The sequence below is a fragment of the Erythrolamprus reginae genome, chromosome 2 (genome assembly GCF_031021105.1).
Source record: "Erythrolamprus reginae isolate rEryReg1 chromosome 2, rEryReg1.hap1, whole genome shotgun sequence".
NCBI classification, from domain to species: domain Eukaryota; kingdom Metazoa; phylum Chordata; class Lepidosauria; order Squamata; family Dipsadidae; genus Erythrolamprus; species Erythrolamprus reginae.
The window spans coordinates 154,416,106-154,431,103 of NC_091951.1; the positions used below are offsets into that span (position 1 = coordinate 154,416,106).

The window sequence follows — 14,998 nt, forward strand, 5'->3', positions numbered from 1 at the left end:
GGCTGTTTGCCAGACCATTGTGAATGAATAATCCCGTTTGTTCCCTTTTGATGAACTCTCCTTCCAATCTGAGCCATCCCCTCAGAAAATGGAGGGATTTATTTATTTATCAGATTTATACACCACCCATCTCGCTACCTAAACAAGGACTCTTGAGTGGTTTATGTGATTATGATCAAACACAGAATGGAGAGGTCATATTTTGTTTCCAAAAGTGTTTGCCTTTTTTGTGTTTTGCTTCTCTTTTGTGTTGTTGTTTTTTGTTAATGTCTCAGGTGAATCAATTATTCAGCTTGTTTAATGTTTACCATTCGTTCCCTTAATTTGGAGACATTAGTGGTTTTCCATGATGGAAAAGGATGGATGAGTTATTAGACACGATATTGGCATGAGGACATGTATGGATATAGTTATAGTGCTTTCTCCCACTAGCATTAAATAACTTGCAGAGGATGATAAACAACAAATCCTCTTCCTTGAGTTGCCAGATGCTACTTGATTTAAGGCCAAAAAAAAAGTCTTTCCAACGTCGCAGAATGTTGGGTATTATCCATTTCAGAACCAGTTGTTTTTCTGGAACACCTATTTCCTAAATTCCTATCCTCAGCTATACACTGTATCTTTATACCTCATGCCCACGTTGCTTTTAATGTGATCCCTTTCATCTTCAACCTTCTGGGAGGAATAGGTTCTCCAGAAATAATGAAACGCTTTCCGTTCAATCGTATCAAAACAGTATGCAAAATAATGGAGGCAGTTATGGATGCAGAGAATTGGTTTATCAGGAGTAGTGATGGGCGAACTGAAGCCGCACCAAATTTTGCAGTGTTCGGTATGCCGAACACAAACCCGAAATTTTTCCAAAGTTCGGGGTCTTGTTCAGCGTTCGGAGCTTTGACGTCACTGGCAGGTTGCTAAGGACGCCAAGGTGATCACTTCCTGGATTCCATGGAATTCAGGAAGTGATCACCTTGGTGTCCTTAGCAACCTGCCGGTGACGTCAAAGCTCCGCCCCCGGAATCTCTTCGTGGGAGGGATTCCCCAGCTCCTTCAAAGGGAGGTTTTCATGTAAAAATAAACATTGTTATTTTTATGAAAAAGGACACCGCAGTGGCGCTGCAAGCAAAGGGCAGTCCTTTCACATAAAAATAAACATGTTGATCACTGTCAGAACTTGGTCTTGCTTTGAATGTCCGAACATGAAGTGAACTCACCTGCATAAAGCCTGGATCAAAGCCTGGAGTGATCTTAAAGGATGGCCTAACTTAGAGATCCAGTTGTCTATCCAAATCACTGCCAAGCACAACATAATAGTGGGTGGCAAATGGTCTGTTAACAGCTCATGACTGTTGAAGTGGCATGTAACAGTATGTGCAACAATACTTGTGTATTTGTATAGTCCTTCGAGTCTCTGCAGAAGTGTATATACTAGTGATGTTCATTTGGTATAAATCTCTAGACTTTCAAAATGGAAATTTTGTGAAAAGTGAAAGAAGTTAAGCATGACCAGTTTCATAAAAGTCATGTTAAGCCAAAAAAAAAAGTATGATGGGTCATACATAACTTCTACTAAGTTGTGCATTTATTTCTTACACAACCCTAGACCCAATAAAGTCATTACTTCTGAAGGTGTACAATAATTTATGTATTGTTGTAGTGGAGAACACCTGTTGTATTTCATACACCTTATGGGTTTTCTCCCCTAAACAAATGCAAGAGGTTGTTTGAATTAGTTACGTCAAGGCAATCATATTAGTTGAAAGTCCAAAGCATCTGAAATCTGATGCATCTAATTCAGTAGAGTGCCCAAATAAAAGTCAGAATTCCATCCTGCCCCTGCATTTAATAGCATAAGTAGGTGCAAAGCTCTGTAGCACAGAAGAAGACCCATCTGGTTGAATTTGTCTGTTACCTTGACAACACAGGAAATTCTGACCTGGATCCATCTGTCAGAACCTGGAAGTTCCTAGGCTATATTTGCTTTTCTAATCTTGTTAAATTAAACATAATCTACCAGGATGTTCCCTGTTATTGTTGCTGCTGCTGCTTTTATCATTTTATGATACAAGCACCTCCCTTGAAACATCCTCCCACCACCACCACCAAGCAGAATAGATGCATGGCTGAATTTATCTGCCTCTTTTTAACTGGAGATATAATTTGCTTCATACATTTGCAAATCCTGGGCAATTTATCTTTGATCCTACACAGCAGAGCTGAGACTGCCCAGGAAGGAAAATGAGGCAAAGTCAGCATCACAAATAAGCGTACAGACTTAAGGAAGGTCATGAAGTGATGTGCTTGAGAGGCTGTTTTGTTACCAAGAGAGGAACTAAGGGGAAAAAATATTAACGATCTTATAAATTTTTGAATATTTGCAATCGGAGTAGATTCAGTATGGGTTGGGAAATATTGATGTATTGGGAAGCAAAAAACCTAAAGAGGTTTTATAAATACATAGTTGGGGTGGGTGGGCATGGAACTTTTAGGATTGCTTCTTTGCCAGGTGCCTGCAATTCTTACTGACTTATGAGCAATTAAAATACAAAGACTGATAGGCAGTGAGATAGCATTTTTCCCCTATAAAACTTTTGCCTATACATGGAGCAAGAAATCAAGCAAGTAACAGGGAATGGTAGCTGAGTTAAAAGAATGGACAGAATGCAGAAGGAAAACCTGCCAGTAAGACCCATTCACATGCAACATGTTTCTGTACACAGACAGACACAGTAGTTTCCTTACTGGATTAAAATATAGTATTTGATGAAATATGTGTGCACTCGCTCACACACAACATACCCAACCATAAATAAAAAATTATATGGAAATGCACATAATTGTGAAGAGTCCAGCCTGATAGCACTGGATCTGTTTTACTTTGATGCTGTCCTGAAGATGACTGAAGTAGACTTCAATATTCCATGCCGTTGTTGTTGTTGTTGTTGTCTTTATTTGTTTGTTTGTTTGTTTGTTTGTTTGCTTGCTTGCTTGCTTGCTTGCTTGCTTGCTTGCTTGTTTGTTTGTTTGTTTGTTTGTTTGTTTATTTATCAGATTTGTATTTTCAAAGGTAGCCCCATGTAGAGAGCATTACAGTAGTTGAGCCTCGAGGTGATGAGGTCATGAGTGACTGTGAGCAGTGGCTCCCGGTCCAAATAGAGCCACAAGTGGTGCACCAGGTGAACCTGGGCAAACGCCCCCCTCGCCACAGCTGAAAGATGTTTCTCTAATATGAGCTGTGGATCGCCCAAGTTGCGGACCCTCTCTGAGGGGGTTAGTGATTTCCCCCCCCCCAGGGTAATGGATGGACGGATGGGGTTGTCCTTGGGAGGCAAAACCCACAGCCACTCTGTCTTATCAGGGTTGAGTTTGAGTCTATTGACACCCATTCAGACCCCAACAGCCTTCACTGACTGGACATTATTATTATTATTATTATTATTATTATTATTATTATTAGTAGTAGTAGTAGTAGTAGTAGTAGTAGTAGTATGCCGCCCTTCTCCAAAAACTCAGGGTGGCTATACAGCATGAAATTTGACTTTTACTATTAACTCTATATTGGCTGCACAGCCTGTGAAGCCATGAATGAACTCTCCTGGAGAGCAGGCTACAGAAGTATCCATGATGGGCTGAATGCAAAGATTGACTGATGCATGCTTTCCCTAGAAAAGGAAAATCTGACGAGTAATTTGGGGATGGAGGCACTTTCTTAAATGTATGAAGTAAGAAGGGATCTTTTCCATTTATGTTTCATCTACGGAAAGACTTGGAAATTTAAGAGCAACGTTGATCCCTTTACAAACCGCAAAGTGTTCCCTGAATAACTCTTATGATTAAACGACATTGTATGATTAAGTGGTAATTCCACAAAGTGCTAATGAGGGAAAGAAGGGGATCTATTTAAAAAAAAAGCTTAGAAGGAAATGCCAGATTAGAATGAAATAGATTTTTGAGAATCTATTTACAACCATAGCATAAAATTTCCAAATAATTAGAACAAGGCAATTAGATGTAATCATTTTTTATTGATTTTTAACCTTTTTTAAATACACACAACATAAAATAGTGTATGGTGAAAAGTGCCCACTACCCCGACAATACACATACCCCACCACCAAATCGGGGGTGTTTCTTGTATAGACCATTTTAACCCAAGAGCAATATATCTATTTACATATTATAGAGTGATTCCAATTTATTCTTTATAGCTTGGTCTCGGATTCTACTCCTCATATATTGTCTTACCTTGTCCCACCGTCCCATCAGTTGTCTCAAGTCAGTTTCATTATCCAAATTTATCATTTTATCCATAATTTCAAATTGAATATGGTCCACCATGTACCTATACCAATTTTGCATTGTCCATTTTGTCGCATCCTTCCAACCCAAAACTATTACCGCCTGAGCGCTTTCTATCGCTGTTTGTTTTATTTCTCTAAATTCTCCCATCACATTACTTTTAACTAATACTGCCATTTCCTTAGTAATTGTCCATTGTGTATTTAACATTCTATTAATGTCCTCTTGCACTTTTTGCCAAAATTCCTGCACTATCGGGCATTCCCAAAACATATGCATAAACACTCCTTTATCTTGACACCCATGCCAACAAATACCCCTGACATTCTGCTGAAAGTGTGCGAGTTGAACAGAAGTATAATACCACTTATGTAATATTTCCTTCTCATTTCCCTAATTCTTGTATTCTTAATTTCCATCTCTTGTACCTCTACTTGTATCTCATTTTGCCACCATTTAGTGAGTCCTTGGATCGTATCCCAGTCTGACTGCACTAGCATCTTATATATATTGGTTGCTTGTGCCTTTATACCCTCACTTTTTTCTCTTATTATTTTCTCTAACCCTGTTTCCTCCCTCAATACTACTTCTTTATTCTCCCTTTCATTAAGATATTTACATATTGCATTTATTTGTAGCCATCTTCCCTTACCTAACCACCATTCTATATGGTTTCTACTTGGCCTCCCATCCTTCTCATATAACTGTTCTATCTTAGTTATCCCTCTTCCCTTCAACTCTCCTATAACCCTATTTAAATTCGTTTCATTATCTCTATTTATTATATAAAGCAATGACAGTTTAGATTTATATAATCCTATTTTCCCCTGCCATTTTTTCCAAATTTCAATAGTCCCTTTCATGGGACCTATTAATTTACATAAGTCGCTCCTATTCCACTTTATAAAAATTAATTCTCTATTCTTATCTGTTTTTCCAATTTCACCCATTTATTTTCACATAATTGCAGCTCCATTAACCTTTCTATTTGAAATGCTTCCCTATACAGCTCCAAACAAGGAACTCCCCATCCCCCCTTTTTCGTTCACAATTAACCACTTTTTCCTTATTCTTGGTCTCTTATCTTCTTCAATTCAATAATGAAGTTTTTTGTCCCACTCTTTAAACTTAAATGCTGATAGCCCCCCTGACAGCACCTGAAATAGGTACATCATTTTGGGAACTATCATCATTTTCAAAGCTCTTATTTTAGAGATTCTCCTTAGCTTTTTCTCTTTCCAGCTCATCTGTTTCAGCATTTTCCTCCATATTAATCTATAATTCACCTCCTCAATTTTCGCTGGGTTTCTCAATAACCAAATTCCCAAATATTTAATTTTCTTTAATCCTAATTTCAACCCTGATTCTTTCCTAATTTCTATCTGCTCTCTCGGACCAGTCCATTTAGATGTAATCATGAGTACAACAACTTTTGTAGGTCTCTAAATTTCCATTGGAACTGAACAGCAAACTGTAGTCTAATGGGAAAGAGGACATAAAATAACATTGGGCTTCAGTCTTTTAAGAGCCGGGATAATTATGTCATCTGTTGAGTGTAGCGGCGGCAGCATAAGGCTCCACCCACCCACCCAGATGCCACCATTTTATCTTTTTTCAAACCTCTGCGCATGCTTTAATATCTACATTTCTCAGAGCTTTGCGTTGATATGAAATGCATATATTAAATGTGCACAAAAATATGAGGAATGGAGTTTTAAAATGCATGAAAAAGCATTACATCTAGGAAATCTGCTTACTAAAAATACAATATTGGACAACATTGCATGTATAGTGTACAAACAGATCTCCTTTAAAAAGCTGGACATAGATGGAGAAGGTAGAATTGATTTATAAGAGGAAAAATTGAAAATGGAAGGAAATTAAATTGATCATCTACCCCTAAGTGAAAAGTGAATAAGGGTAACAAAATGCTTTCAATAAGCAAATAGAAAGTCAAAGAACAAATATTATAAAACAAATTATGCATTACAGCTAGTTAAAGATTTGTGTCAAAGCTCAATATGTTTTAAAGTTAAAGTCAATGGAGTACTCTGCCAATAAATGCATGCGGCTTCAGTCATGCTCCATAAATTGACATTGTATTTATATGACATTTTATTGGTGGCTTGTTTCTGATACCTTTGTTTTCTACTGTAGCTATTGATCAAGCATAAGAAGCTGGTTTTTTTTTTTAAAGATATAGCAATAAGGATTTTTAACATATAAAAAAGGATATATCTATCAGGATTCATCCATACTGAGATGTAACTTTGGATTTCCTTGGATCTGTGGAGATACTTGTGGTGAGCTCCTGTACTTTAGAATTGTCCATCATGCTGACTGTACATTTTCTTTTTTTAAGAGGTAAAGAAAGTGGGTTACTTTCCTACATGTTTCCATATGTCTTCAATGATTGATATGTGTTGCTGAGCCCACAGGACCACACCAACTGTGAATCTTTGGCTGATTAGCTTAGAATTGATTAATTAAAATATGTTGTGGTTGTGGACTCATTAGGAAGAAATCCAGAGAGATCACATTTCCGTGTTGATGTCTTAAAATTATGTGACCGGCACACACACCACTACCCTTTGAATTCCCAGCCTGTTCTGCAAACTGCTGCCCTAAAACATTTAAAAGAGTCCAAATTGGAGAAAACTCCTATAGCATGTGTGGTTATTAACTCTAATGTCCTTCTTCTCTTAGAACAAGGATGAGCTAACTCAGTAAAACCTCTCATTCGAAAATACGGCTTTTATTTGCTTTCTTAGGTATGCGCATCCTTGTCACCCTGCTTTTGGATACACTTCCTATGTTGGGGAATGTCCTCCTCCTCTGTTTCTTTGTCTTCTTCATCTTTGGTATTGTTGGAGTCCAGCTTTGGGCGGGGCTGCTTAGGAACCGCTGCTTTCTACCTGAAAACTTCAGTCTGTAAGTATAAATGAGGTAGGCTTGCACAGGTTCTTTGTATGTGCTGAGGGGTTTCAGTAAATTAAAATAATCATTCCCATATGCACCGCAGTATTCATACATGGGGTGTATCTCTGCCTGCTGATGTAACAGAAGTGGAAATTCTCTAGCAAAATCCTAACAACACAAATATCTAAACTCCTCAGTAACGTAACAGTTTTTTCAGAATGTGTCCCATTGCCATGGCTGATAGTTGCACAGCCATGATGGAAATGATAGAAATATCATCTTTCGAATATGTCCATTGGCAGTCACAATACGCCAAGAAGGGAGAATAAATTGCAACTCTCAACAACCAAAGTTCTGACAGCCATTACAAATTAAGGGGGAATTTCCAACCTCCAACTAATGGAAGAGGGAGAGCTAGAGAACAGCAATGGATGAGATTTGGCTCAGGAAAGAATTTGATTCCATTCAATCAGAGATAACAGGAACGGGACAGGAAGAAGAATCCAGTCTTATCAAGATTCAGTTCCTCATCCCTGCTAATGGAGTGAAAATAATCCCAGAGATGTATGGAAGAAGTTGTTATTAATAATGCTGGCAATGTATAATGGAACCAAGCTTTGAAGGAATACGGCCTTTCTCCTGATTTATGATTGCATACACATTATGGGATATCTTTTCAATGTAGCTAAAACTCTGTATACACAACAAAATGTTTAAGGCACATATAGCTATGAATGTGAAATGTATTTTGCAGTGTTTTTGGATTCTGATTCAGAGAGTTGTGTTGTGCACGCAGAGCTATATTGGCCATTTTCGCCCTTCCCAGTCTCCAAGAAATCTTCTGGCGCCTGGGGAGGGTGAAAAATGGGCCTACTAGAAGTTTGGAAATGAGCCATTTCTAGCCTCTGGATGCTTCAGGAAGGCCTGCTAGGCCCAAAGCAAGGCATAAAGGGTGGGTGGGTTTGTGTATGCATGCATGGGGGTGGGGCAACACACGCAGAGGGATGAGGTGCAGAGGGCATTGAATTATGTGTGTGGGCACACGTACACACGCTTTCGCACATGAACATTCGCTTTTGGCACCTGAGGAATAAAAAGTTCACCATCACTGATATAGAGTATCCTGTTAATATCTGAACAGCGTAAGCAAGATTCAGCAAAGAAATATTAATCTGAAGCTTATGAAAATTCTTCAAGTGCCGTTTAATTCTTGGGTTATCAACGCAGCTGAAACTTATCAGAAACTTATTCATAAAATTAAAAAAGTTTTAAAGAGATTTTTCTTTGGAAGTTGGACATCTTCTTGCCCCATTTGAGTTTGTTTGCTGTGAAGAGAGACCAGGGAAGTTTCAGTTAACATAAAATCCCTCTAAATAAATGGGCAACAAGCCAAAACCATGTTCTGATCAAGTCAAACCCCCCCCCCCCCCCAGCTACTGCTCTAAGTGAAAGATCAGGAATCTGGCAACACCATTTCTGACTAATAAAATTTATCAAAAGACACAAACATTTACGAGCTGCTGTTCAGACGCACAGAGTGACTAAACAGATGTAAGATATCAGTTGGGGTGAACCAAAGGGAAGTGTGTGTTTGGGGGGGAGAGGGAGAACGTTGGTTATGCAATTTCAGATGAGTCAGATTACACAAGTGTCTAATCAATTAACAATTGTGAACATCTGTTGTGTTTGGTGAGACCTTTTCATGTATGTGAGTTCAAAACTCTCTCAATCATTCTGTTAAAATCTTGATTTTTCTACAATGGAGCCTTTGAAGTCTTTAGTAGAATGTTTCAATGGATATTATCCATTCGATATTACTTTGTCCTGGTTTTTTGAGCCCTGACATTCATTAATGTTTTGGAATGTCATTTGGTTTTTTGTTATCTGTTTGGGGCCATAATAGACTAACACAGCTCTCCTTATAGATGGTCTGAGTGAAGGGTGAAAGGCTGATTGGAGGGTGAGGGATGGCTAAGTTTCAAAAGGTATTCAAACCAATTCGAGAATGAACCTGGCTAAACCTCTCCTAAATTTTACTTTGAAAGCTTTTCTATGACCTGGGTGCATTAGAAAAGTGGAACATGCCTCCCCCCCCACAAGAAAAATATGCGTGAAAGTATCCTTAAGATGAATTAATTCATTATGGAATAAACTTTGGATTATTTTGCCCCGAGTCTTCGGAGAAGGGCGGCATACAAATCTAAATAATAATAATAATAATAATAATAATAATAATAATAATAATAATAATGATAATGATAATGATAATGATGCTGATAATGCTGATAATGCTGATGATGATGATAATAATAATAATAATAATAATAATAATAATAATAATAATAACTTGCTTTATATTGGCCATATAACCCATCAGTTTGTATGATTTAAAAAACAAACAAACTGGAAGCTTAGGGAGCTGCAGAAATGGCCCCTGGGCTGCTAAGCCGTTTGGCAAATTGCAAGTTGTCCACCACTGGCTTCAAGCCAGTTTATTGAGGGCTGTGAGTGTTTTACACTTTTTTTCCTTAATGGCATATTCTAGTAATTATGCAAATAGCAAGGTAGGTGATCATTAGATTCTGCCTCCCTTTGAAGTGTTTTATGTTTTCCACAATCCATAAAGAAATAACAGGAGATATATGGGACTGGAGCTCTACATCTACCCTATCTAGTATCGCATCTTACCTTGGATAACAGCCAGCACAAATCATTTGAGGGGAAAAGATAACTTGGAGTGATGTGTTTATCTGACATTATTTTTTAGCTTCAAAACATCAGAAGTTTAGAGACATGGTTTTCAAATAAAAAAGAATAGCCATTCCAGGCAATCCGAGTGCTCCCACCTACAATTAATTTCTCCGATTGCTTGCTCTGAACTCAATTATCCTATTGGCCCCTGTAACATCTCTGAGCCATTAGTTCCTTGTATTGCTCTGTTGACTGCATAAATACCACTTTTGCTCTGTTCCATTTTCACACTGTTGCTTTGTAAGAATAACAGTTTGATTTCCCATTTTCTTTTTGCATTGTGTAAAGAACATTCCATCTTTACTTCACCCCCAACTACTGTGATTTTGGTTCTGTAACCAGCCCCTGTGTCTCTTTCTTCTAGGCCTTACACATTGGAGCTGGAATCCTACTATCAGACAGAGAATGAGGATGAAAGCCCTTTTATCTGCTCCCAGCCTCGAGAAAATGGGATGCGGGATTGCCGCAGTGTTCCCATACGGAGGGAGGAAGGCCTGGTGTGCACCATGAACTATTATTCCTACAATGACACTAGCAACACCTCTTGTGTCAACTGGAACCAATATTACACAAACTGTTCTGCCGGGGAGCACAACCCTTTCAAAGGAGCTATCAATTTTGATAACATTGGATATGCATGGATTGCAATATTTCAGGTGAATCAAAAGGAGTTAAACCGTGATCTCATGCTGCTGCAGCAACTGGGGAAGTGAAGTTTGTGTTTATTTTGTGTTCAGGAGTAAATTTGTTTATTCAAAACTGAACGAAATAATTAAATAGTTGAGAATCTGCAAGTCTTGTTTTTCCTGTAATAAATATAGGTACTGTCGGCACCAAATGTGCATGTGTTTTTATTTTTATTATTCTCGTTTGAATTAAGTCAATTTACAGTATTGTGGGGGGTTTTAATGCAAAGATGGAATAGAGCAATTGGGAGCCCTAGAAATAAGTCAATATATCCCTTGTTCTTGTTTATGGTGGCCCTTTACAATTTACCTGTTTAGACACCTGGTACGAATTTTCTGACCCATCCCCATAACTGGTACTTCAAGAAAGACAGAAAAGAAGTAAGAAAAAATGTGAACGAATATAAAGGGAAAAAATGATAGATATCACATCCACCTTAAGCCCTGGCCCATCCTATGACTTGATTTAGCCTTATCTACCAAGTAGCATCAACCAATTAATCTGAGAGAATGTGACTCTCAATATGGACAAATTATCTTGTAGGTGACTTAAAAGTTTCATAAGTATTTTGTTAGAGGTCTACCGTTCCTTGCCCTTCACAACCCTACATTCATCAAGATGAGCTAACCAATGGCTTCCTTTTCTTTTGCCTTATCACAGGTCATCACCCTGGAGGGCTGGGTAGATATCATGTACTTCGTCATGGATGCTCATTCCTTCTACAACTTCATCTATTTCATTCTCCTGATCATTGTGAGTTTTGTCTCCAGTTGTGTCAATCAGAAGCCTTAAACCTTGATTTCCACCGAGGAAAAGCCATATTGGGGTGCATGAAAGGACTGATAAGCTAGGATTTATTATTGGAGCCACCCAAAACATGATAACTAGATAAAAAAGAAAACCAGTTCCAATGTGCTTCTTGCATTTGCAAGGTAGCATTGAAAGCACTTAGAAAAACTTCTAGTCAGTGATACTGGTTTCCTCACTATTTACTGCTATTTTCTCACTATTTGCTGCTCAGGCTTTCTGTTCTACATTTTTATTTTAATAAGCAAACATTGAAAAAAGAGAACTAAAAGTTAGTATATAACTGGCATTAGATGATGCTTAAATTTGATCTATGGTGACAAAGACAAATGCAAATAATTTGATTTTATATTGGCTTTTATGTTAAAGAAACCTGCTGACCGTGATATTTTTGTTCTTGCCTTGGTAGCCTCAAGTAACCTCTACAATTTCCTTATAACAGATTTACAGTAATAACAGCTGCTGAGATTTCGTCTCTTTCTGTCAAGATTATACAAAACTTGTATGTTTGGATTGGGGGCAGGGGGAGAATGGGTAACGAAGTTATGCCAAATAGTATTCAGATAGGTAATATATAGGAGTAAGTTTTTAAAACAAAAACCTCAGATACATTCACATTAACCTGCATGGGTAGTAATTATTTATGATTTTCCAACAATAATCAGTATCAGTCTTACTCTGGATCACTGCAAATGATCCAGGGTACAGATAGGTAGATCATCTGTGGTTCTCTAGGACAGCGGTCTCCAAACTTGGCAACTTTAAGACTTGTGGACTTCAATTCTTAGCAAAGCTGGCTGAGGAACTCTGGGGGTTGAAGTCCACAGGTCTTAAAGTTGCCAAGTTTGGAGAGCCCTGCTCTAGGATATAGTAATGATAATGATAATGATAATGATAATAATGATGATGATGATGATGATGATTATTATTATTATTATTATTATTATTATTATTATTATTATTATCATCATTATCATTATCATCATCATCATCATCATCATCATCATTATTATTTATTAGATTTGTATGCCGCCCCTCTCCGAGGACTCGGAGTGGGTCACAACAATAAAACATCATATACAAATCCAATGTTAAAACAGTTTTTAAAAAACCCCTATTAAAAACAGTCATACAGCCCAAACACACCATCCATAAAATCAAAAGCACCTAAGGATATATCAATTCCTCCAGGCAAGAAGAGTGGGGGCAGTCCTAATCTCCGGGGGGAGCTGATTCCAGAGGGCCAGGGCCACCACAGAGAAGGCTCTTCCCCTGGGTCCCGCCAGATGGCATTGTTTCGTTGCCGGGACCTGGAGAAGGCCAACTCTGTGGGACCTAATCAGTCGGTGGGATTCATGCGGCAGCAGGCGGTCCCGGAGGTATTCTGGTCCGATGCCATGTAGGGCTTTATAGGTCATAACCAACACTTTGAATTGTGACCAGAAACTGATCAGCAGCCAATGCAGGCTGCGGAGTGATGACAAAACATGGGCATATCTGGGAATGCCCATGATAGCTCTCGCAGCCGCATTCTGCACGATCTGAAGTTTCTGAATACTTTTCAAAGGTAGCCCCATGTAAAGAGTGTTGCAGTAGTCAAACCTCGGACATAGATTAGAGTCTATAGCTGAAACTGTGAGGCCACAAGTGATCTTTTTCAGCATTTGGGAATCACCAACAATTGTTACTGAGGGTAAAATTATTAAATTTATTTATTTTATTTATTTATTATTTAGACTTCTATGCCGTCTTTCTCCGTAGACTCGCATAATTATCATATAAATTGAATTAAATCACATTTAATCATGCCTCACCAATTTGGAGTAATACCTCAGCAAAGATGCAGATGCTGTGTAAACAATGGTGGGTAAAAATGCGAACTGTAAATAAAACAGAAAAATTAATAATTTCTAGAATTCCAGCTTGAGGACTTTGAGATAATTATTTACAGAGCATTAGAAACATGGCAATAATTTAATGAGAAAGAATAAATGGGAAACAGGTGTCAGGAATGTACACACTGTTTCAGGCCATTAAGGCCACTTTTCAGAAAGTACTGTTCAGATAAATCCTCCTAGGGAGGGACTAGATGTACAGGACCAGAGCAGGGATGAAATGCCATTGGTTCAGCCTGATTCAGGTGTACCAGTAGTTGCAGCTGCTGGTGGTTCAGAGAACCGGTAGTGGCAGCAACGCAAGGCTCCGCCCACTCACCCGGATGTTACCTTTTTCTTTTTTTAACCCTATGTGCATGCACAAATCCTTCTGCACATGTGCAGAGGGTGAAAATGCATGAATGATGCTGGCACGGGGGAAGTGCATGCATGAAACACAATGTGAGCATGCACAAAAGCACACGCTTCCAAACCGGTAAAGAAGATAAGTAGATGAGTGGTAACACTAGACTAAACTTGGGGATCACAGGCTGAACTCTTTCATGGTTAGGTTAAATTTAGAGTGAGTGTAATGAGCCACAAGCGTAGGCGGAATCTGTAACATGTAACATAAGCAAACCAAAAGCCTAAAGCCTAAAACAGCCTAAGTTTTTTCAGGGTCTGTATCATATTCACCTATTATTTATAAGAAGTATATTCTCCAGGAACCTTCAATCCTATTCTACAAATAAGACATGTAGACATAAGGAAATAAAAAAGAGAAGCAAATAGGATTAAACCCGTATTGGGAAAATCTCAAAAATAAAGACTGTGGCCAGAGTCCAAATGGCAGTAATGATTTTCTATCAGGTGAAACATGATGTAGAGCAGGGATATCAAACTCATGTCATCAAGACGGCATCATGTGACATATCGGACTTTCCCCCCCTTCGCTAAACCGAGCATGGGTGTGGCCAGCACATGACAAATCAACCAACGGGCCAGGAGTTTGACAGCCCTGATGTAGAGTGCACCATGACTATAGCTCTACCACTGAGACAAGGGTTTTTTTGTTTTGTGTATTGTATTGTTTTGTTTTGCTTTTGTGGCCATCTTCTCATCTGGCAAAAGCTCCTTTGGAGGCCTTCAACTGAAGCTCTTAAAATATAAGCCACCACATATGGAGATAAATGTTATTTTATCCTTCGGGGGCTTAAATCATAAATGTTATAAGGCCAAAGGCAGTACCTGGAATCTAAACATAGAAATGGACTGAAGGCCAGGAGCAGTTGGTCTAAGACAGATATCATCATGTCCAGGTTGAGTTAAAAATGTAGAACTTAGATTGTACACTAACTACAGTTTCAATACCTTCAATATACTTCAAAGATATAGTGCATTACAGTCATTTTATCTAGGGTTTTCTAGAGTATGAATAAAAGAAGCTGGTCTTATATATGATAGAATACCAACTTCGCAGCTGGCAGGCCTTTGATAGCCGATTGAATTAAAAGTGATTTTTTCCAAACACAAATCTTCCAAAGTTCTCTTTGACAAACTTTCTTAAGATGAAAGCAAGTGTGTTTCAAGCATTTCAGAAAACTTAACTGTTGAGTTAGGAACCAACGTGTAGTATTAATGTCTTCATGAAGGTGGAAATA

General features: G+C 38.3%; 1 protein-coding gene across 5 annotated transcripts in view; it reads left to right on the forward strand.

Annotated features, from left to right (window-relative positions):
* CACNA1G (calcium voltage-gated channel subunit alpha1 G) overlaps positions 1-14,998 on the forward strand; it is a 393,060-nt gene that overhangs the window by 165,609 nt on the left and 212,453 nt on the right. For all 5 annotated transcript variants that reach the window (XM_070740004.1, XM_070740005.1, XM_070740007.1 and 2 more), the window contains exons 5-7: positions 7,071-7,230; positions 10,334-10,625; positions 11,317-11,409. In XM_070740004.1, the coding sequence (XP_070596105.1) occupies positions 7,071-7,230; positions 10,334-10,625; positions 11,317-11,409 (545 nt within the window). The remainder of the gene's footprint in view (positions 1-7,070; positions 7,231-10,333; positions 10,626-11,316; positions 11,410-14,998) is intronic.